General features: G+C 33.2%; 1 protein-coding gene across 8 annotated transcripts in view; it reads left to right on the forward strand.

Moving 5' to 3' along the window:
• The window catches only part of TRMT11 (tRNA methyltransferase 11), a 143,630-nt gene that overhangs the window by 10,325 nt on the left and 108,626 nt on the right, over positions 1–24,679 (forward strand). For 7 of the 8 annotated variants that reach the window (XR_005651119.1, XR_005651120.1, XM_039854814.1 and 4 more), the window contains 9 exons: positions 1,378–1,459; positions 1,548–1,640; positions 1,875–2,009; positions 2,758–2,914; positions 11,502–11,582; positions 13,874–14,038; positions 15,349–15,421; positions 15,547–15,678; positions 19,805–19,925. Coding sequence is in view for 6 of the 8 variants with exons in the window: in XM_039854814.1 (XP_039710748.1) it covers positions 1,378–1,459; positions 1,548–1,640; positions 1,875–2,009; positions 2,758–2,914; positions 11,502–11,582; positions 13,874–14,038; positions 15,349–15,421; positions 15,547–15,678; positions 19,805–19,925 (1,039 nt within the window). In the remaining 2 variants the exon portion in view is untranslated. Of the gene's footprint in view, positions 1–1,377; positions 1,460–1,547; positions 1,641–1,874; positions 2,010–2,757; positions 2,915–11,501; positions 11,583–13,873; positions 14,039–15,348; positions 15,422–15,546; positions 15,679–19,804; positions 19,926–21,626; positions 21,657–24,679 lie in introns of those variants that run through there. The other variant, XM_039854817.1, reaches the window with a different exon arrangement.

The raw sequence follows: 24,679 nt of genomic DNA on the forward strand, positions 1-24,679 counted from the left end.
TGTGGAACTGAGTGTAGCTTTCTTGAAAGGCCTGAGATTCCTGGGTTTTTGTTGTTTATTTTTGCATTTTTATTTTTAAGAAGCATTGTATGATATTGGTAAAGACCATGGAGTCTGGGGTTAGATGGATTGGGTTTGAATCCTAGTTTCAATTGCTGTATGACCTGAGAGAGTTTTTAAATCTCTTCGTGCCTCAGTTTCCTCATTAGTTAAATGGGCAGTAATACCTCATAGGGCTTCTGTGAGAAATAATTGGACGTTAAATGGCCTTAGAACAGTCCTTGTTCTTTAAATTATATTGTTAACTATTATTTTTTACTACTTTTGCTTTTCAGAGTTTTGCCTTTCTGGAGATTGAGTATCTATGTTTTTCTTCAATTTATGCTTCCAGGACTTTTTTTAACCTTAAGTTTCGTTAAGGCATTGAGCTTTGTTCTTTGCTGTGTCCTAGGGCTTAGAACAATTCTCATCATATCCTTAATAAATATTCGTTGAATGAGTGAATTGGCTAAGTTTATTATTTTTAAACATTGAGAATAAGAAAAATGAATGCTTGGAATTTTGGGACATCTATTTTGAATAATTTTTTGTTGTTGCTCTTTAGTCTTGTGTGATTTATGTAGCTGAGGTCATTCCTTAAGTGATAGCTAAGTAAGAGCAGAATTACTGTAGAGCCCCTCTTTCTATAAATTCAGTACAAACAAAACCAGGAATTTGTTTTCAAAGGATATTCTCAGTTCTAATGGCAGTGTTAATTACAATTATAGAGTAGTTTGAATTTAGATGCACAAAACTATGCTAATATATAGATCGATTTCTATTATAACATTCTAAGAACTAGTTCACTGATTGCAATGAAGTTTTTCTTATAATTTAAATGTTCCTTGAACTCAATGGAAGCTTGAGAATATTTTTTAAAGTAAGAAGTTTTTGTAATTGTTATAAAAGTAATCGTTAGTTACTAAATGTTGCCAAATAATAGCTAGATATAAATAGTAACATTTTCATCTGGTCATTTTTCTTTTTGATTATGAAGACATTGTGAAAAATTGGATTTCCTGCAGCTTTTCACTTGTTTCACTAAAATAACTTAGTGATTTTACTGCATCATTTGTGTTGTAGTACAAAAATATAATTATGAAAACTAGGAAAAATCTTGACTCACGTTAAATTTCTCCTGTGTAAAGTTCAGCTCTTATGTGTGATTTGGACTTAAGCTATATTTGTTAGCAGGATACATATTTCTCATTTATAGCTTGGAAAACAGGCAATAATTGTTATAGTGGCGTAAGCTTAAAAAACTGCTGAAGTAATTGTTACATATTACTGTGCGAACTATTTCTTAACTGAGGTTAGTACTAATCATTTATTTCCTAGGTCCATATTTGAACTATGGGGTCATGGAAAATCTCCAGAAGAGCTGTATAGTTCTCTTAAAAAATACCCTGTGGAGAAGATGGTGCGTAGTGAAATGTGGTTTTATATAGCATGTCTGTAGATAGCTATAGAATTACTAAGCTTAAAGAATTTATCTGCTTTTATTTTAGGTTCCATTTCTACATTCAGATTCTACATATAAAATAAAGATTCACACATTTAATAAAACATTGACACAAGAAGAAAAAGTGAAACGAATAGATGTAAGTGAATTTAGCGAAAACCAGAAAACCTATGAGATTAATATAGTCTAACCGTTGTTGATATATATAATGCCCAATGTTTGTTATGTGCTTATATTGTAATTCATGTTGTGCTAAGTGCTTGATATGTTTTGTCTTAATGCTGTTACCAAACTTACAAGATAGGTATTATGTGAGCACTATTTTTCCTTTAAAGTTTTTATAGGACATTAGAATTACTTTTATTTCTTTTAGGCTCTTGAGTTTCTGCCATTTGAAGGAAAAGTAAATTTGAAGAAGCCACAGCATGTATTCTCTGTTTTGGAGGATTATGGTTTGGACCCAAACTGTATCCCTGAGAATCCACATAATATTTATTTTGGTAGATGGGTAAGCAAGTGTTCCTTTTACCTATTTCAGTTTTCTCTAAAAGCTAAATGTTAGGCCTTTGTATTTGACTCTATATGTACAACTTTAAAGGAGCTAAGTAGTCAGAACTGTATGAATTAAAGTTGGTGAAAAATACGTGGTTATGTGTTTTGTGTGGTTATGTGTTTTGTTTGGTTTTGTTTTTCTATAAAGTGTAAGAGGCTTCTTAGATATAGAGCCTAGGGAAGAGATGTGAGGAGTACCTGGAAACATTAACAAAAGACTTGTCAGAAAGTTTGAACTGCTTTTTTAATAAAGCCAAGAAAGGCAGAGTGCTGTGATAGCTGAGGGAGCTCGTTTGTGGAGCTCTTCAATCTACATTTCCATTCTGAAAAGAAATTAAATTACTGCAGAGCAATTCTGTTTACTTCCCTGACGCTGTAAGTAGGTGAGTGGAAGCTGTGGCTTGTGTTACAGAAATTGTTATATAGGAGAAAAAAGATGGGTAAAGTTCACTCACCCCCAACCCCTGGAATAATTGCATTCAAATCCAATTCAAATTTGGTTTGAAAAGTCAAAGTAAATGACAACACAATAAGAAACAGAAGATATTTTCCATTACAACCTCAATCACATTTTTTAAAGGAACAAGTTTAGAGCAGTAGTAAGTAGAAAGGAATTATTATCAAGATACTATGGTTTTATTGTGAATGATTATCTTAAATTTGTTTTGTACATTGCATTAACTTCAAAAATATCTCTGATGTAGATTGCAGATGGACAGAGAGAGCTTATTGAGTCATACAGTGTCAAAAAAAGACACTTTATTGGAAATACCAGCATGGATGCTGGTTTATCATTCATCATGGCCAACCATGGAAAAGTGAAAGAAAATGATATTGTCTTTGATCCATTTGTTGGAACAGGTATTTTTATTTAACCGTTAAACTAATATAGAGATGTTGCTTGTTTATATAAGTCAAGTCATAGTATATTACAAAGTCGTAGTAATATTTTTGCTAAAAGTTTAAGTGGACAGAATAACTTTTAATTATCATTAGTTAGTAGCTGTGACACAACCATGTGTAAAGCCTATTTAACAGTTTTGACATGTCAAAGGTGATGTTGATAGATAATTTGTGGTTCCCCCTCCCCACCCTGAGTAAACCACGAGCGGGGAGCAGCGTACCATACATTGCAGTACCATACATGGTGGAAATATTACAAAGCTATATAGTTTATTTAAATAGGAAACTCTTGGGGGGAAGGAAAACTTGAGTGACAAAAAAATGTGTTCATCTTTTAAAACTGGTAACCACACGCTTAGAGAAAAATAATGTGCCTTATCTTTAATTTGGGTTGTGGAGGTTTATAAGTAAGTGTGACAGTGAAAGTGACTTAATAGTAATGGGCTAGAGTCTGGCTGCTGAGACCTCTACCTGGGTTCTTTCTATACACACTTGATCGAGTGTTCTCACAATTAACATTGTGTGAGAGTCCTACAATTCTTAGTTTACTTTATATGACTCTGAAGACATGCTATTGCTTCAACCCATTTTTGCTTAATCTTGTTCATACTTTGAGAGTACTCATGTTTGGGTTTATCTGGCTAAATTAATTAAAATTCAGATTGTGTGGGAACAAATTGTGATTGAAGTTTTTCCGTGTAGCTGTCTTTCCCATCAGAAACTTCATAAGCAGTAAAGATGCAATAGCTAACATTTGTTCTATAGTGAAACAGCAGATACTGTGCACTGCAGTCTTAATGTTACTGTTAACTCTTACAACAACTAACATGGAGATACTTTTTAAAATCTTCCTGAGGAGATTAGGGCACATAGAGAGGTTAAGTGACTTGGCCAAGGTTATACAGTGTATATATTTCATGAAATGCAAACTCAAGCAGTCTAAGTCTAGAGCTCATGCTCTAACCACTATCATAGAGTTGCCTCTTTTTGTATTAAGATCTGCCAACCAGCTATTAATTACACCATAACTAACTTGAAGTATATGACTACTTGTGTTTAGGAAGAAGGCCCATCAAAGTCAAGAGGTATCTAACTGATACAATGATTTTCTGTATTCGTTGTTGAATTAATCCTCTAGTGAGTCTTTTCTCCACCATCTGCATATATCCCACCCCTAACATATTGCTTATTCTTTTATTTCTTCATTATCCTGAGTGCCTCCTACAGCTCTTTGAACTTTTATTATAGAAAAGTTACAAGAATAAAAATAGAACAAAGAACACCTATATGTCCTTAAGCCTGATTAAACCATTAGTAACATTTGGCCTCATTTGCTTTATCATTTGTTTTCTCTTTATGTTTATTTACATAATATTTTCTTCTGCATTATTTGTAAGTAAATTGTATTCATCATATCCCTTTATACCTCAAAAATACTAATATATATTTCTTAAGAATAAAGATATTCTCTTACATAACCGCAGTACAGTTTTTAATGTTTGTAAATATACTATTAATATAATAGTTTAATGTGTATACTCCAATTTTTGTTAATTGATCCATTAATATCCTTTATACCATCTTTTTGCCTTTCCAGTCTAGCATCAGGTATATTGTTGTTAATGTTTTTTGATCCCTTCGATATGGAACATATCCAAAGCCTCTTTTTTTCTTTCATTTATACTTTTGAAGGCTACTACCCCTTTTCCCTTTATTTTTTATCCAGATTGTTTCTCATTTTGGGTCATTTGATATTTCCTCATGATTAGATTCAAGTTATACGTTCTTTGCTGGACTACCTGCATCAGTGACTTTGTGTCTTTGGGGCATTCACATGATAGCTATTTCCCCCTCATTGGTAATGTTAGTTTTGATCAGCTAGTTAAGATGGTGTTTGATTTTTCCACTGTATAATTACTATTTTTTCCCCCTTGCAGTTAATAGGCCGTCTGTAGGAAGACACATTAAGAACCATGTAAACATTCTGTTCTGCATCTAAATCCTCCCTCGCCTCTGTCAAGTTGACAGCTTTAGCATCCACTGATTATTCTTGCCTGAACCAGTCTTGACTTTGATGGTTACAAAGGCATGATTTTCCAACTCTAGCACTCCCACCCACCACATTACCATTTGACACTCACTCACTCTATCGTAAGCAGGAGACCATTCTCTTATTAAAATGAACAAGAAGATTCACCCCTTTTCCCCTTAGTGGTCTACAATTCATTCCTTTTAAAAATTATTTTGTTGCTCAGATTTTCCTAAGTTTGCCTAGTGAGAGCCCTTTTGCACTGGATCTGTCTTTGTGACATATTCTTCTCTTTTTTTGAGCTTTTCCTTACTTTCTGGTTCATCTTATACTTTCCCGTACCCCAGAATAAGTCACTTTTCCAAGGAACCCTTGTTTCTTTTAGTGGGGAATGATATTAGAAACCAAGATCTGGGTGCTAGGTATCTTTGTTTCTAGACTTTTTCAGCAGAGAAGCTAGGAATATATGTATGTATATACACCATATACATATAATGTCTATGCAAACACATGCACACATTCCTTCATATATACTGTGTGTGCACATAGACCTATGTATACATATTTTAGAAATCGTGAATTTTTACATACGCTATAAATTCCAGTCTATCTTCACAGATTTCTTTTTTGCCTATCCTCATTGCACATTTACTTCCACAGTGAGAAACCTGGCTCCTATCAACATCAACAAATTTACTCTTTTGTTTATTCCAATAATGTATTTGAAATAGTTTCAGAATTGCTTTGCCCATACCAGTATAAAAAAAAAATCTTATTAAAAAGATAAGTTTTCAGGATATATAGGTAGTTCTCTACTCCACCTAAGGGTCAGTCAGTAAAGTCAAATATGTGCTTTCTTCTTTTTTGCGTTCATTTAAAATTGAGTTGAGTTCAGTTTTTCCAGTTTGCCCTCAGTTTTAGATTTTTACTCCTCCCATCCTTGTTGATTTTGTTTTATTTTTTAAATATTAGAAGATTAATTTGTTCCCAAAAGTCAGAATTACACAAGAAGGTATACTCAAAGAAATGTCACTCCCTTCTATCTTGCTTCACTGATCCCATCCCTTGTAGGTAACCAACTTTTTTGTTTTCTGGTTGATTCTGGGATTTTTTTTTTTTTTTTTTGGTAGTGATGAGCACATATATGTACGTTTTATTTCCACTTTCTTAACACAAAAGATAGCATACTAATATATGTTGTTTTGACTTTGCTTTTTTTACTCAGCAGTTTTTCCTAGGAACCATTTCTCATTCTTTCATAGAGATTTTCTTCATTCTTTTTTTTCCTCACTTTTTTCACCTATCTCCCCAACCCCCTCCTATCTGATAGCCATCGGTTCATTCTCTGTATCTCATTCTTTTTTTATAATTGTACTCTGGGTGTATGTACTGTATTTATTCAAACAATCTCCTATACTTGAACATGGGTAGTTTCCAGTATTTCGTAGTTAAAAATAATGTTTGCAATGAATAGTTTGTGCATTTATACTTTTATAATGTTGGAGATATAGCTCTAGGGTAAATTCCTAGAAGTAAAATTGCTGGGTTGAAGAGTGCATGCATATGTAGTTTTGTTAAACGTTACCAAATCTCTCTCTATTATACCATTTTACATTCTTGTCAGCAATATATGAGAGTACCTGTTTTCTCCCAAGTCTCATCAGCAGAGTATATTATGAAGCTTTTGAAATTTTGTCAATCTGTTGGGTGAAAATGTTATCTCAATGTAGTGTTAATTTGTATTTCTCTTATTATGAGTGACGTCTAATAAGTTTTTATATTTTAAGGGCCAGTTTTATAATTTTTTTGAATTGTCTTTCATGTCTTTTGCCCATTTCTCTGTAGGCTTTTTGGTCTCCTTATTTTTAAAAGTACTTTATATGTTTGGGACGTTAGCTCCCTTCCTCTTTTTTTTTTTTTTATATATGTACATATATTTTAATATAGTTATATATATATAATATTTTCTGCCAGTTTGCCATTTATCTTTTGATTTAGCATGTAATTGCTTTTTGCCATGCAAAAGTTTTCCCTACATCTAAGTTATAGAGGAATTAAGCTTGTTTTTTTCTTAGTACTTTTGTACTCTTTTTTCCTTTTAGATCTCTGGTCCATTGGAGTTCATTTTATTATACACTGTGAGGCATGGATCTAATTTTTTTTCCAAATACTAAATTCTTTAGTAATTCTTAATCTTGTTCTTAGACTTTTAAAAACTTTTTCTGTGAAGTGAGAAGAATTCTTTGAGATATAGACATATATGTAATGCTTAATATGCACACATATACGTAGACTAAACCATAGAGTTTAAAAATAGTTTCTAGTAGAGGTAAAATTTTTCCCTTTATGCAGATTAGGCTGGGTTTATTATGAAATGTTAACTTCCACAGCAATCAAGGTCTTCACTTTTGTTGATGTAGTAAGGGGTGAAGAGACCTACCCCAAAGTTGCTTTAGGACAGCTTCTGAGAGTGGGTAGCATATCTTGGTCATTTGACTGTTTATATAGGACAGTTAATTGGAACATTATTTGTAATATATAGGACAGTTAATGGAAAATTGAGAGGGGAAGATCTTTACAAAGATGCTGAGTGCTAAAATACACTTCATAATTTACGTTTGTAGCTTAAGTGTAGCTTTAGGACTTCTGGTGCTCTTGTTTGAAACTGGCAATAGCCAATAATTGTGAACAGACAGTTCTTAAGCACAGTATGTCCTCTCTCTTGGGCTTTTTGTCTCTTTGATGGGTAGTACCTTATGAAGGATTGGAGAAATAAGTAGCCCTGTGCTCTCCTCCTTGGCCATAGTTGTCCATAAAGCATTGGATGATATTTTTTCTTCTGTTTTCTTTTTTAGTATTTATTTTAAATTTGGGTGTTTCCAACCCCCTTCCATTTTAAAAGTACAAAATTGGCATATATTAGTGTCCCAAATGCTTTACCCATTGACTACTTATGACCTATGATTTTTCTCAGGGTTATAGAGCAGAGTAGAAAATTTTGTGGAAACTGAAAGACATGTAGTCTTTCCCTGCCTACATACCTTTCTTTTTTTTTTTTTTTTTTTTGGATGTCTGTCTAGAATGACATTATGAGTTGGAGAAACACAGTTCTTTTCATCATAGCAAATATGCCGATTCTCATTTTAGTAAGATTTTTTTTTTTTTAAGTTGTATATCTCCATTTTCCTGAGGGGGAAGATACATATCATCCAGTCAGTTCTGGGTAGTTAGGGAGTACGATTGTTCTAATATGAGCACAGCTAAAGGAGTGATCAGCTTGAATGTGTCTAATAACTAGAATGCCATAGGCCTGCCCATGATATGATACAAGACTTGTAAATGGTATACAACTCTTATTAACTGAGTGTGCAGCTTTACTTAGTTTACTTTGTTTTTGTTTAATAACAAATTCTACTTTTGTTTCTCTAATTGGTAAGCCAGTGTAAACTTAACTTCAGTTGCTGCTGACCCCAAAGGGGGCAGTATGGTATAGACTACCGTAAGAGAAATATATATTTTTAAATCTTTATTTTGTCAGTTCTCTGTGACCTTGGGCAAGATTCTTGTCTTAGCCTCACTTTTATCATTCGTAATATGGTAATAAGTAATACACTGTAAGGATTAAGTGAGGTAATATATGTATATGAAATTCTTAAGAAGTCGCCTGATGTACGGTAACCATTCAGTGAACTAACTGTACTGGTTATCATTATTACTTTTAATTATTGTTTTGTGAAGAACTTAAATAGCTTTTTGGTGAAAGATGTTAGATATAGCTAGTATTAAATGATGATGAACAGTTTGGTCATGAACTCATTTTCCAGTCCCTTCTTTGACTAATTTCCAAGATATTCATAATTTGCAACTGTTGGCAAATTATGACAACAGGCAAAGAAATTAATATTGTAAACTTCTAATTCTTCATAATGAAAATAATCAGTACAAGTATCTGCCCCTGTAGGTAGATGTGGTATGATATGATGGAGCTCAGCAGCCATAGCTCTGATTCCTTCTCCCCTTCCCCTCTCTCAAGTGAGTCAGCTCCCTTAGTAGTTGAGAACATGCCCAGAAGACTGTTTTCTGCTTGGCCTCTTCTACCTTCATACGGGCCAGAGGAGTAATGGAAGGAGTGTAGCTTCCTTTGAATTTTGTCATCGCAAAACAATAGACATAGGAGCAGGTATTGGGAAACTCTTGTTTCTAAGAGCAGATGATGGGCAGAAAAGAAAGTTAGGAAAAAAGATAATTGATTTCTGCAGAGCTGTGTAATAGTCTCTGTTTCCCATTTTGTCTGCAATTCTTTGTAGTCCCCTTTTCCTGAGTTTCATAGTTTAGTAAAATTTCTACATTCTAGCAATATCCTTTTGCTTAGGCTTCTAGTTGAATTAGAGTTTTTTTTTTAAAGGGTAAAATAGATGTAACAGTATCTTCGTTTTCCCTCCTTTTCTTCTTTCCTTTCAGCAAAACCAAAGCCCAGTCCCTTATTTCCATACTTGTAAAGCTTTCTACTTAAATCTGTAAAGATGAAAATCATAAATTCTTTATCATAAAGAAATGCTACTTATTTGGCCTTTGCCGATATTACCCTGACCTTAAAGTGGTTACTATTTAAGTAATGAGAAATTAAAACACCAAGTTTTTGGTATTTTTACACTTGATAGCATATAGTTAGATATTGGGTGAGTCACATTACCTGCCCCCTCCACACTTCACCGCTCCTTTTTGTTATCACTCTTCTCCCACTAGGCAGCTTCCAGGGCAACTCCATCTGAGGTGTAACTAAATGCAGAAAATGCTTCAATTTAGTGGTAAAAACAACTAGATGATTGACAGTGATTTCCCAGTGTCCAGTTCAGAGAAGCTAATTTATTGTGATTTTATTTAAAACTTTAAAAGCTTAAAGGGCACAGCATTAACTAACAGATGTAGTCTAACAGATTATTCATCTCCTTTCAGCAGTGTACTCTATATTGGGTCTTCTCAAAACTCACTCTAACCAAATGGATAAGGTTCTGTTTAAGGAAGCACAGGAAAGCTTTTGTGTTTCCCTTGACAACTAGTTCTTCTAGGTGAGTATCTGCCTTAATTGGCAGAATTGTAGTAATTCCTCATAATTTGGGTGAAGTGATTTTGTGAGTATTTCCAGACATCACATATAGTACTTTTCACAAATAAGGGCAGTTCCATTTATAGAGTAAGAATAATGGCGTCTTACTTACCTTACCCCTCACACAATGCTTTTTGTGGTTAGTATGAGGGAGTCTAGGTTTTGGTTTCTGCTGCACTTTTGGTCCTCCATTTTCTTCTTCATGGACTCCAATGGGAAGTAGTCAGTTAAAATATTTTTCATGAGAAAAGTATTTGTAAGTACAGGTTACAAGACTAAGTTTTAAATGGCTATGGAAGGAACACCATTAATGTATAGATCTTGATCCTCTGGAGGTACTACCCATCTTAATTTTAGAGATTATATTTCAGAAGGATATAGGGAGAAATAGCCCTAGTTATTTTCCCTTGTCCGAGTGTATGCTGGTCTAAGAATATATATATTTCAGATTTCAGTTTAATTGACAGACCTTTTTATAGTATAGCTATTATTTAACTGACAGACCTTTTTATAGTATAGCTATAGCTATTGTAGCTATTAGGACTTGTCCAAGCAGTAGGAGCATTTTAATTTGGATGATGAAAAAAGTGAAGTTCAATGAAAAGTACAATTATTAAAATATTTGTGAAATTTTAAAAATTTATTTTAAAATATTATCTTTATTTTAGAGGATTTCATTTATTTTTAAATCTTTATTAGGATTTTTGTTTGTATGTAAGCTAATCACACCAAATTACTTAGTCTATTCAGATTGTGTTGGGACATTTGTTCATACTTTGATCATAGCACTCAGTAAACAGAAAAGTAATTGTAGTAATTATTTTGTATATGTTTAATAATAGTTATTTAGAAATTTATATTTACAGTTTAAAATAAGAGATAAATGCTTCACTGTTTAGCAGAATAACTACTTCTTGTCTTAATCTTTTAATTTTTGTAAGCACTAATGTCTTACATATTATTTATGCCCTCTTTAGTTATTGAAACTGTGACTTCAGTGGGAATTGAGCTCAGTTGTCACAATTTATTTATTGCCAATTCTTTGTATAGCAGCCTTATATGCTCATTTGTAAGAAAAGAGGAAGATGCTTTGTATAGACCTCTCAAAATAAGATGAAAATAATGTCTAAATATACATATTTTGACCGAAAAAAAAAGATAGTTTTCTATAAATAGTGCTGTTCAAAGTAATCATCCTAGGGCATACATTAATTACCTGCTTTGTGACCAGTATAGTGAGCATAGTTCAGGGCTTTGTTTTTTTCAGTTCTGAGACCTGCTAAACATGGCCAGGACCAGTGTCATTCTAGGGTACTGTGCCAGCAGCTAGTTTGTAAGAATCTAGATCAGATTAAATAGAGGAAGAAACAAGAGTCTGGTTAACAGATCATAATTTTGTGATTTTTCAGGTGGCCTTCTGGTAGCATCTGCTCATTTTGGTGCATATGTATATGGGACAGACATAGACTACAACACAGTTCATGGCTTGGGTAAGTAGAGGTTCTAGACAGTGCTACAGTCTTGGCTCTTGTACCAAATGTGCCTTTAAAATAATTAAATAGTTTTATATGGCATTATACGTCTCTTTTTAATGTTAAAATAAAGTTATGATATAGTTTTACTTATTTTTCCAGCAATAAGGCTTAATTGGGTATCTGCTTTTTACGAAGTGATCAGTAAGTGCAAAGTAATCTTTGGGGGAACACAGTGATGAATAAGAACAGGCTCTCCCCTCAGAGGTATTTGTGGTCTTATCAGTAAGAGAGATTTTAAAAAAGTATGCCAACTATAAGATTGTGAACTTCAGGGTTGGGAGAGAAGTAGGAGAAAGGTACTAGACATTTTGTAATCAGCATGTGCATGTTAATAAAACAAAGTTTCTATTTAAAGATTACTTTTGAGGCAATTTTGGAAAACAGTTTAAAATCCAGAAGTTTGGTATTAAAAATGTCAGTTTTCATTGATGATTTTGAAATTGTTTATATTTATGTTGGTATTCCATTATTGTAACTAGAATCAACCTTTAAAATACTTTTTTCCTTTTTCTTATACTGTAAGTTGTTATAGGTAAGAATTTATTATCCTTAATTTTCTTTTGCTGAAACAATTTGATATACCGTACTTGATGACTTGTCTTTTTTCCTACCCTGACTATAAGGAATTTAGTAATATTTATCATAAGGAAAATTAGTTATATTTTATCAAGTTCACCTAAATGGCTAACCAGAAAAGACTATTCTTTGTCTGCAATGTGTTAGAGTAGATAAAGTGCTAAGAAGAATTATTCCAGTTGGCTTTTAGTAGGAACAGTATGTTTGCTTTAAGGAAATTGTCCTATATAATTTATTTGAATTTTTATTTATGAAAGTTGTGTTTAAAAGTTATGTTATAAACTTTTAGTACTTGGGTAGAATTCTGATGCATGAAGAGTTTCCTCAGAGCTTATCCAAGATGTTGTTAGATATGCCCTCTATTTCCTATGCTTCTAGTGTCTTACTATACTCAAATATTCTCAAGTTTCTCCTATTCTTAAAAATACAAAACCTTTTCTAGCAATCCTATAGGGGATTTCTAATTACCATTTTATTTTCCTCTTACTTTTGACAAAATGTTTCTTGAAAAACTAGTATTTACTTGTTCTCATCTCTCACTGTCTCGTACCCATTATTTACCAGTTTTCATGTCTACTGAAAACTGTTACTAAAGCCACAGATTTATAGCATTTGACAGTGTTGACCTTCCTAAATCTTCTTTGGTTTCCTAGACGGTAGTCTCATTGGGTGGTACTTTTATTTCCTTGACTGTTTCATCTCAATCTCCTAAGGCCCTGTAGTTTTCTTTGACCTGTGTTTACATGCTACTTTTCTCTGGGCATCTCTCTTCCCCCTTCCATCCACTACTTGTGTGCGGAGTCATGCCCTTCTTCTTTTTTTGATTTTTAAGTTTCGTTTTTATTGTGAAGTAGATCATAATACAGAAGAGTATATAAAAATAGAATATTTATAGAACAAACATTTACATAAGTATCACCTAGGTTAGTAATGTCATTTATTCTTATGGGTTTAACTTAAGTTTACGTACTGATAATCTCCCAAGTGTATATATTCTGGCCTCCCCCTACCTGCTGAATATCTTCTTTCTGAATGTTCTGTAGTTACCTCACAAGCAAGATTGGTATATCTCAAGTGAATCTCATCTTTTTTCTTAAGCTGCTTTTTCCTCTTAATTTCTCCCATCTTACTTGATGGTATCATCATCTACTTCTGTCTCCTAAACTAGAACTTTTGAACTTCTTCCTTCAACCTCTATTTTAACTTTTCATCTGTAATGTCTCCATTTTGCCTCTCTTCATGGTCACAGCTCTTGGCATTTCCCAAATTAGCGCTCCTTATTTCTCTTTCATTTATCTGATTCATCACTCTTCTACATGGTACTGTTTGCTGCTCGAGGTGAGGGACCATGTTCTATTCAACTGTGTATCTTCTGAATATATACTTTGAACTCAGAAAGTATCGAATGAGTGTTTTAAGGCAATTTTACTTGAAAGCTGACAGAGCAATATCACTTAGATGTCAGTAAATTTTACTGTTCAATATATTTATAATAAGTTGAAATAAAATAATTGTTTATTTGTGTAAATAAAATTAATTTTAAATGAAAGCAAATTTTATTTGAGTAAACGTAGTTTTAGATGAGTTAACTATCGCTTTTAGTTAAATGGCAAGAAATAAGAATGCCCTGTTTGATTTAGTACTTTGTCTCCTTTTTTCTTTCCCTTCAGGAAAAGCTAGTAGGAAAAACCAGAAATGGAGAGGACCGGATGAAAACATTAGGGCAAATCTTCGTCAGTATGGTTTAGAGAAGTATTACCTTGATGTCTTGGTTTCAGATGCATCTAAACCTTCCTGGAGGAAGGGCACGTATTTTGATGCAATCATCACTGATCGTAAGTTTATCTTTATACAAAAGTCAGAGCAGGATTAGTTTCCTAAAGTCATTTACATTTAAAGTACAAAATTTACCAACACACAAAGTGTCAACTTGTACTGGTATTCTTCCCATCCCCGACTTCTTCACATAATGAAGAAGGAGAAAATTACAAATATAGGGTAGAATACCAATTTAAGTAAATAAGAGTTCACTGTTTTATTTTTTTAAACTATATATATTAACTTGTCATTCTTTTCTCTATTCAACTTACTTTTTGAGGCACGTATTTGTTTTTATGTTTGTTTTATATTTGACTGTAATTGGTCATTAGTATGCCCAGTGGAGCCAAAATGTCATTTGCAATTATGGTGTCAGATACAAGAGAGTATCAGATATCACATATTTCTCCATGTGTAAGTGTTTGTGTTTTTTGTAGTGCCTGTTTTCACTGGCATCTCCTTTCTAGAGTTACAAGATATTTGGGATTCTGTGAACCACTGGGCTTGCGAACCCACTGAGCTTCAGGAATGTGCATGAGAACTGTTTTCCCATGCCTCGTGAGTTCTTGGGCCTTTCAGGCATCCTATCTAAGAATAGATTTGCCTTTTCCAAAGTATTTGGCAGTAAATCTGTAAATAGTGGCAAGTGTATCTTAACTCTTCTATCTCAGCCCACTTCAGTTCTTTGGTAACTTAGATGGTTTCAGATCTAACAAAAGAAAAATTATCAAGGCATTATAATAGTATAAAAATATTTTATGAAAATTGGGTGAACTTTTATTAACAATCTGTTATTTGCTCTCATTATATTTATATAAAATATGTATTTTTTTCCTGATTGAGAGTTAATTGTATACAGTGTGGACCTTTACCCCTATACTTCAGTGTATATTTCCTAAGAATAGAGATAGTCTCTTAGTTAGCCACAGTGCAGGTGTGTCAGTTTTAATAAATCAGTACAATAGCTTAATCTGTAGTTTGTCATCTAGTTTTGTCAATTGACTTTTATAGCATATTTTCCTCTCTAGTATGCAGTCTAGTGTCAGATATTGCAGTTATTAATCGTATCTCTTAGGTATCTTTCGATTTGTAACACTTTTTCCAACTTACTCTGTCTTTATGACATTGACATTTTTGAAGAACACAATGGCCTGCCACCTTTTAAATAAAATGTTCCTGGTATTATGCATTCTCAGCATGGAATATTGCATAGATGGTGTTTATCTTTCTCAGGGTGTCATATGTGGAGGCACATGATGTCTGTCTGCTCCTCACTGGGGATTAGGTGACTTTTGACGATCTGTGTTACCTCTGTTTTTCTGTCTAGCTCCATATGGTATCAGAGAATCTACAAGAAGAACAGGTTCACAGAAGGAAATACCAAAGGGGATAGAAAAATGGTAAGCGAAAGTTAAATATGATGTGCTACTAATTAGAGAAGAAGCATGTTGCTTCTTTTTAATTAAATTAGTTTAGCAGCCTCAAAGTTTTCCACTGATTTTGAAATTTTGTTTTCTTTGTCTAGTCCAGAAAGCCACGTTCCTGTTTCCTTGAGTTATCATCTGAGTGATATGTTTTTTGACCTGTTAAATTTTGCAGCTGAGACCCTCGTATTAGGTGGAAGACTAGTCTATTGGTTACCAGTGTACACACCAGAGTATGTAATATTAAATAATTTTGTTTTTAATTTCATTTTTCTTACGGTGTTTGTATATCTGGCATAATTTTTTCCCTGTCTAACTGTATTCAGGATAAATACCTTCGTATTTAATGTTTATGGTAGTCTTTGTTTACGGTAGTCTTTGTTTACCTACATATTTGTATAAAACAGGCCCCTTTCTCCTACTGATCGAATTGCTTTGACTTTTTTATTTTATGTTTTTTTACATCAGGGGTTGGTAAACTGCAGAAACATACATGGCCCACAGAGGCTAAAATATTTACTCTCTGGCCCTTTAGAGGAAAAGTTTGCTAACCCCTATTGTATGTCACACTTATTTCAGTGCCTGATATAGCTGTTTAGCGGCTCTCTTTCCATGGTCACAAACAGAGGTACTTTTTAACACTTAGCTGAGTGATTCCTCTACTACTGTTTTAATAATTTGTTGGCTATTATGATCACCTTAAATGCGATAAATTTTTTTTAAAAGCTAATGCCAAAATAAATGCTGTGTGTATATTTAAGGCCCTCATTATGTTCAGCATTACTGGTTTGGGTTTTTATTCAATAATTATTAATTGTAAATAGAGCTATACAATGAAAGACAAGATGTCTCGAACAAGACTGGATATTTAGATTGGAAAGATAGTATCAAGCTTAAAATTGGGCTGTTCAATCTTTCATAGAAATCTTTTAAAAAAATTATTTTAAGTAAACTTGCTGCTAGAATTCAGCTTGTCTCATACAAGAACCACTCTCACACAGAAGTAAACAAATATGCTGTTCTCATATACCAGGAACCTGAGATCTGGCAGGATGTTGAATTAAGGGAACATAGCACTAGAAATAAGGAAACCCATTAGCTAACTAGCTTTTAACTTTAGACCAGTCATTTCACTGCTTGGGATTAATTTTCCTTATTTCTAAAATGAAAAGGTTAAACGAGATTATTGTTAGCAACAAAATATAAGTTCAGTGTTAAGAGGTTTGGTCATGAATGTGTAGTCTTACCAGTTGATAAACAAATAGGTGACTAAAGTTAGGCCAGGCTCTTATAACTTCCAGTACAATGTTTGTAAAACAAATGAAAAACAGCACAGCTTCCAACTGCCATTGTTAAAAGACAGACAAGTTAACACTATTCTAAATGCTTTTTGTATAATCATATCTAGTCAATATAAACTTTAAGTCCTGAAAATAAGAATGATGTGTTGTAATCAAGTTTAGATATTATTCTGTAAAATCAGAACATTTTGAAAAGTATAAGACATAGTAAAAAACAAATACTACCAAAATCTTAGTTATTTGTGAAGAATCGTTGTAGCTGATGATTAAAAAAATGTTTTCTCTCTGGCAATCTAAATTGCAGCAAAGAATCCACTACTAAACAAGCTTCTACTGAGTATAGTTGTTTGCCCAGGTTCTACATGTCCATATAGTGTTTTCTAACTGTCATTGCACACGGATAAGTTTCTTGAAGTGATTAATAATCGTGTTTCTTTATGAAAGATGTCCTTTAATAGAACACAAACTGCTAGTGCTCGTGATAAAAATTATAACAAAATGAAGAAGCTTAATAAAGTGCCCCAAAGTAGGATTTGGGGATAAAATTTAATTGTAATAAAATGAATTTTGTGGTGGCTTAGAGCATTGAACAGGACATGTTTTTTATCTCTCATCTAGAAAATTGAAAAAAGTGATTCCTTAGACTGTTTTCAGTAAGTGCTCCAATCAACACAAAATCTGTTTCTCAAATGGGAGGTGAAATTCTAGTAACATTTCAAAGTAATTAACCTGAGACATGAAGATTCACAGGAAAATAAATGACTTTTGTAATTGATTCATGGAAAAGCTAGGGGCTTATATTCATAGTTTATTTTGGCTTCTAAAAAAAACTGAAATATTTGTATACCATGAAAGTCACCCTTTTAAAGTGTACAGCTCCATGGTTTTTCGTATATCCACAGAGTTGTGTAAGCATCACCATTATCTAATTCCTTTCACATTTTTATCATCTCAGTATGAAACCCCATATGCATAAGTAGTCACTACCACCCCTGTCCCTGGCAACCACCTGTCTATCTCTGTGGATTTGCCTAGTCTGTCTGATGTTGTAAATAGGTGCTTGGGTTATAGGGGATAGTAATAAAAATGGAATTAAGATAAGATACCATACTATCATAGTAGTCCAGGCATAGTACAGATTTATAGCTTCTGTTTAACAGTTTGCGAACAGTCTTTGGGTATGAAATATATTAGTGAATACCTAGTAAAGAATTTTTTGTTAACAGCTAGTTTTCATTTTTTTGTGTGATATTTTGGGAGTACACTGTTAAATTGATTAGCGTGTTAACATAATAGAGTAGTGGTTAAAACAAGTTTGTTAATGATCCAAATGATATTCCTTTATGCTTAAACTCAGAGATTAAGTCAAAAAGGTAATCAAAACACGCAAATATGTGTTTCTGCTGTTAAGCCAAATGCTGGTGATTTAGTTTTAGCAGTTTATCATCATTCATGTCACAAATATTAATTAAAATTATGTTGGTTTTGTACTTTTAGGTTTGATATATAAATTTGTTTATATCTAATTTATATATATTTAACTAACATGTAAAAGAATACTTTGTCAACTCTACCAGGAAATAAAAGATTCTTTTTTTCTTTAATAAAGGGTACATTACTACGTTTGACAGTTTCAGAGACCTATAAACCCTGACGTTTTGCAAGCTTAAGGTCAAGGCTCTACCTTCTCTCTCTTACCACTTTTTATTTTAATCTTTCAACCATGGTGTAAAACGTATTTCTTCATGTCATAAATGCTTTGTATGAAGACTCCAAATGTAATTTCAACTAAATGTATAGAACTATAGCAGTTCTGACAATATAGTGAACATTAAAGAATTAGATAAGGTGAAATCTGAAATGGTCGTTAACTTATTGGAAAGCCCTAGGAAGGAGGCAGAGGATGATTTCAAGAGAATTCTTTCCACTGATAATAAAATGAAGTGCATTGTGAATGTTGCTTGGTAGGTAGGTGATGAAGGTTTTGAGCCTGTGGTTGAGGTAATAAAGGAGAGCTCGTTGAAGGTCAGAACGACCTAGAGAGGTCAATGAAAGAGTAGTGGTAAAGACAGTGTTGACATATTAGAGCAGGCTAGAGGAGATGGTAGTCCTTACATGAAGTGCTAATCATCATCGTTCCCATTTTGGTCCAGAGCCTTAAAACTTCCCATCTAATAAATGTTTGCATACTGTCTACAAATGTGTTAAGATTTGCAAAGGAAGAATAAAAACTGGCAATAACAGTGTTCTTAATGATACCCAAACCTAGTGAGCCCCTCCCTCTATGTTCTCCATTCTGCTCCATAGCTGTTTCCCCCATGTCTGTCACCTTAGTCTTTTGCTATGATTGAGGCTAACAACCTGTTAGATGTCAGGTTTGGAACTACTGTGTTCTAGGTGCCATCATTTCCATTCACATAGTACCTGTGCTGCCCAGCAGCAGTCACCAATGCTCATTGCTTTGGCTTCAGTTTTATTTAATGGGTTAAGGTGACCAGAGGACTGATATCATCTGTAGTGTTTATATTGGGAGTTCATTTAAATAATCTCATAACTTTTACAAAGTTGATAGAGGTTTCAAGATACCATTAAAATTTTGCAGGGGCACTTCATTTTATAGGGGAAAGTATAGATGCTGTAGTGGACTTTATACTTTGAGAATTTATAAAAATCTCAAGATTAATTAGTTCCTCATGAATGTGAGGTTGTAGGATGTATTTCTGTCTTAAGTGCTCTTGTGGGATCCTTTAGGATAAAATCATCTTGTATTTTTGTGGCCTAAATGCTTGATATTCTTCAATAAAAATACGTATATTCTCTCTCTCTCATTCTACAGGTAAAAAAATTAAACTACTTTTTTTGGATGTGGTAATATTCAAATACTTCGCTTTTTAAAAATCTAGATTGTTTACGGGTTATGTAAATAGTTAGCATATTTGAAAGAAAATGGTACAGATGTAGTAAGAGGAGGTTCCATACCACACTGGATATACCCCCACGGCAATCCCGTGTGGGGTACACAATATGTGTTCATAACAGGCAGCTTTTCTCCCTTCAGATACACTGACGAGATGGTACCCTGGCACCCTTGCCTGAAACTCATTAGCAACTGTGAGCAGAAGCTTTCCAGTCACACATCAAGGCGCTTGATAACGATGGAAAAGGTGAAGAAATTTGAGGTAAATTATCCTCATATTTTCTAGATAAATTTTGGATGGCTCAGTTTTTTCTAAATTTCCTTTAATCGTGTTTGGAAATCTTAGTCCTTGATTTTTAAAAAAAAAAAAATTGATGAATTCAGGAAGTAGAAGTTTAAGAGGTTTGTGACATTTGGTGGGGTTTAAAGGGTAGGAGTAGAATACAGAAGTGGATAAAAGAATAGAAATAAAAGTTGACCTTAACATCTCAGGCTTTATTTGACACCTTGTTGCTAACTCAGTTTTAAAACAGAGCACTCTTAATTAAACAACTGTTGTCTGATTAGCGATCTACCAGTTACCATTTTTCTCTAAAAGCATGACCTACTTGATTGCAGACTATACTGAAGAGAAAATGTTACTTGTGTTAGGGAGAAAGTAATTTCCCCTCATCTGTTAGGACCTAACACCTGCCTTGTCTCCTCTCCTCCCCTTCCCTCCTTCACTTTCCCCTCCCCATCCCCCCCCACACCTCCTCCCCTCCTCCCTACACACACACACACTCTCTCTCTCTCTCTCTCTCTATATATATATGCTCTCTTTCTCTCTCTTTCTCTTTCTCTCTTTCTCTCTCTCTCTCTCTCTCTCTCTCTCTCAAGCTTGAGGAGAAATAACATTTGTGTTGTTTCATGTCCAGATCAGCTTCATTCAATTCATGTGGCTGTCCAGTTTTCTCAGCACCATTTATTGAAGAGACTGTCCTTTCCTCATTGTATATTCTTACCCTCTTTGTTGTAAATTAATTGATTGTGTTTGCATGGATTTATTTCTGGGCATTCTGCTCTGTTTAATTGATCTATGTACCTCTTCATGCTAATACCATACTATATTAAATAGCTGTGTAATATAATTTGAACCAGAGAGTGTGATGCCTCCAGCTTTGTTCTTTGTCAAGATTACTTTTGCTATTTGGGGTCTTCTTTTGGTCCATACAAATTTTAGGATTGTGTGTTCTATAAAAAGTGCCATTGGAATTTTGATAGAGATTGCACCGAATCTGTAGTATGGACATTTTAACAGTATTCTGTGAACATGGGATACTTTTCATTGTTTGCGTCTTCACTTTTTTCATCAGTTTCTTATAATTTTCAGTATACAGGTTTTTCATATTTTTGTTTAAATTTATTCCTAGGTATTCTATTTTTTTGATGCAGTTGTAAACAGGATTATTTTCTTAATCTTTCTGATGGTTCATTATTAGCGTATAGAAACACACCTGATTTTTGCATCTGATTTTTGTATCCTTCAATTTTCCGTAATTTGTTAGTCTTAACAATTTTTTGATGGGGTGTTTATCTTCCAAGCTAAAGACTTTAGTTTTCTCTGTATAATGTCATCTGCAAATAGTGAGTTTTACTTCTTTCTTTCCAATTTAAATGCCTTTGAATTTTTGTTCAACCCCAATTGCTGTGGCCAGGACTTCCACTACAGTGTTGAATAAAAGTGGCAAGAGTGAGCATCCTTGTCTTGTTCCTGATCTTAAAGGAAAAGCTTTTAGCTATTCACGTCAAGTATGATATTAGCTGTGGGCTGGTCATATATGGTCTTTATTATGTTGAAATACATTCCCTCTATGCTCACTTTTGGGAGTTTTTATTATAAATGGATGTTGAATTTTGTAAAATGCTTTTTCTGCATCTGTTGAGGTGATCTTCTGATTTTTATCCTTCATTTTGTTAATAGATTATATCACATTGATTGATTTGGAGATGTTGAACCATCCTTGCATCTCTGGAATAAATCCCACTTGATATTGGTGTATGATCCTTTTAATATATTGTTGAATTTGGTTTGCTAATATTTTGTTGAGGATTTTTGTATCTCTTCATCAGAGATAGTGGCCTATAGTTTTTTTTTTCTCGTGGTGTCTTTGTCTGGTTTTGGTATCAGGGTAATGCTGTCCTCATAAATTAAGTTTGGAAGTGTTCCTTTCTCCAGTTTTTGGAAGAATTTGAGAAGGATTGTTATTCTTTTTTTAATATTTGGTAGAATTCACCAAAGAAGCCATCTGGTCCTGGACTTTTGTTTGTTGGGAGGTTTTTGATTTCTGATTCAATCTCCTTACCAGTAATTGGTCTATTCAGATTTTATGTAATTGATTTCTTCATGACTCAGCCTTATATGGTTGTATGTTTCTAGGAATTTATATCTTCTGGGTTGTCCAGGTTGTCCAATTTATTGGCATTTAATTGCCATAGTAGTCTCTTATAATCTTTTGTACTTACATGGTATCAGTTATGTTACCTATTTCAGTTCTGATTTTATTTCATTTCTATATTAATGGGAAAATTAAGACCCATTGTGGACAATGCTTTCCCTTGAGTTTAATTTAAGAAAGATTATTTTTAGATTTATAATATTTCTCTTAAGTAAATTTATTTGATACTCAGAAGAAGAAATAATAATCTAAGGATGCTTCTGAGATTTTTTCTTCTATATAAAAATGATAAGGGCACTCACCTTAGGTATTTTTAAAGCTATACAGACATTATTAATTTTTGCTTGGTTACTTTTTATTTTACTTATGTCCTTTTTAAATTGATTAAAAAAACAAAACAAAACAGGAAAAAACCTAATGCTCAAGTAGTTTTTGAAATGGTCTTAACTGTATAAGACCAAATTTAATCAGTGAGTTTTAACTAGTATGGAGTTTACTATAACTGAAAATACTGTCTTGTTAAATTCACGTTTGGTCTTTAACTACTTCATTTCTACTTTCTATTTATGTGGAGAGAAGTGTATATAATTGCAGCAAGATCTCAGTCCTTTATAATGCAAGTGGTGACATAAAATTGTCAAACAGTTCTCATGCATGTCTAACAAATTGTTCAGTGTTGTTGATTTTGGCAATGGAATACTATTAAATTTAGGTTTTTACATTTTCGTGTACTGTATTTTTGATTAGTCACTTGTTAGATTTAACTTCAGTATAACATTTGGCCCTCTTTAAAAATGTAAATAAGTGCAGAAACTGTCTAATGAATATGGATATTCTATAAAATGCTGTATCTTTAGATTATTGGCTATGGTTTTTAGATTTATTGAACATTAGTAGAAATTCTTGGCAAGCATGTTAAAATTATGAAGATGCCTGATAAGAAGAGCCAATGTTTTGTCATTGTTCCCTGCTGATACAGTCTGAAAGCTAAATGAATGATAAATAACACTTTTATAAGGCTTTATTGTTTGCCAAGCTTTCGTCTCCATTAATCTTATTATTTTGCATGTTTTTGTGATTAGAAATTGTCAGAGTTGCAACTGAAACTCTTTGTCATTGACATTATGTATCCTTTTTTCTACATCATGTCGCGTCTTTACCAAAACACCTTTAGAATATACCAAGATTAAAATGCAGATATTCTTGAGTGCCACGTTACTAGTTTCTTTTTAAAGATAGTCTTTCTTTGTCACTCATGGGGCCATGGGAGAATGTGATTTGTTTTTAGAACTCATTTTTTCTGTTGATATAACAAGTAACAGTGGTTACTTCTATAAAACATTTTTCTCTTATAAAATTCATAGGAGAAAAATCCTGATTTCTGGAGTTGTTGGAACAGATCAGAATGTGAGTGTAATAGTTATGTCTCTAGTGAAAGTCACCTAAACAATACTCTCTCAACCTTTTCTACCAATATACTTGGACAGACAAAAGAGTACCCAAAGTAGCCATTTTCAAGACTTTCTTGAAATATTTTTTATATATTTGTGCAACTTTTATACTCTACAGTACTGTTTAAATTAAAAAAAAAAAAAAATTTAAAATTGCCATTGCACTAAATGGGTCATCACATGCCCTATTTGTTTTGTGGCTTGTTTACCTGACATGCTACCTTATTCTCCTAGAGATTTGAGAGGTACTGAAATATAAGTAAGTTTAATTTTAGATACTACATAGACATTAATTTAGAGTAAAGTTTTAATGTGTAAATCAGTTGTAATTATTTTTAATGGCTAGCAAGTATTTAGATGATTTAAAATAGGGGAATATTGGAAGGTCATAGCGGCAGGTGATGAAAGTTAATGTAACTATTTTGGACTGAATGAGTCCAGTAACATGAATCCGATGAATGCTTCATTAATCAGTATGTAAGGTGGCCAAAACTGAGGGATTTGACTAAAGGACTGAAAGATTTGACGCCATGGAGGGACAAAGAACAATTAACATTATAACATGTTTTAGATGAAGAAGGAAGAGAAAAGATGGTGGGGCCACTTGTTTGAGAAAATGACTTAACGATGGCTTGAAGTGGAAGAAATTAGTCTTTGTGATAGTAGTTTATATATTAGAATGATAGGGATGTTTCTAATCATAAACTAGTGTTTCGCTGACATAATTACTTGTGCCTGTTTCCATTATGCATTATCTTGTCTTAGAATGAATTTTGGCAGTTGATTTTTCTTTGGCAGCTATTTGAATTAAAGGTGGTTCCTTCTTGTTGACTCTTCTTTTTGAAATATTTTCATTTTTTGCTTATCCCTTCCAAGATGGGATAGCTATTTTCCTTATAATTAGAGTGATGAAAGGTTAGAGATTAGGTATAAAGTATTTCAATCATACAGTGTGCCTGGTGAAAAGTAGATGCTACTTTATTTTTCAATGAGAAAAATAGGACAAGGTGACACTAAGTAAGAACATGGTGATTGGATATGAACTTAGTCTAGGTCTTAATATAGTAATCAATATACCATCAATGTGTGTGTGTGTGTGTGTGTGTGTGTGTGTGAGAGAGAGAGAG

Source organism: Pteropus medius, unplaced genomic scaffold (assembly GCF_902729225.1).
Source record: "Pteropus medius unplaced genomic scaffold, Ma_sr-lr_union100, whole genome shotgun sequence".
Classification (NCBI taxonomy): domain Eukaryota; kingdom Metazoa; phylum Chordata; class Mammalia; order Chiroptera; family Pteropodidae; genus Pteropus; species Pteropus medius.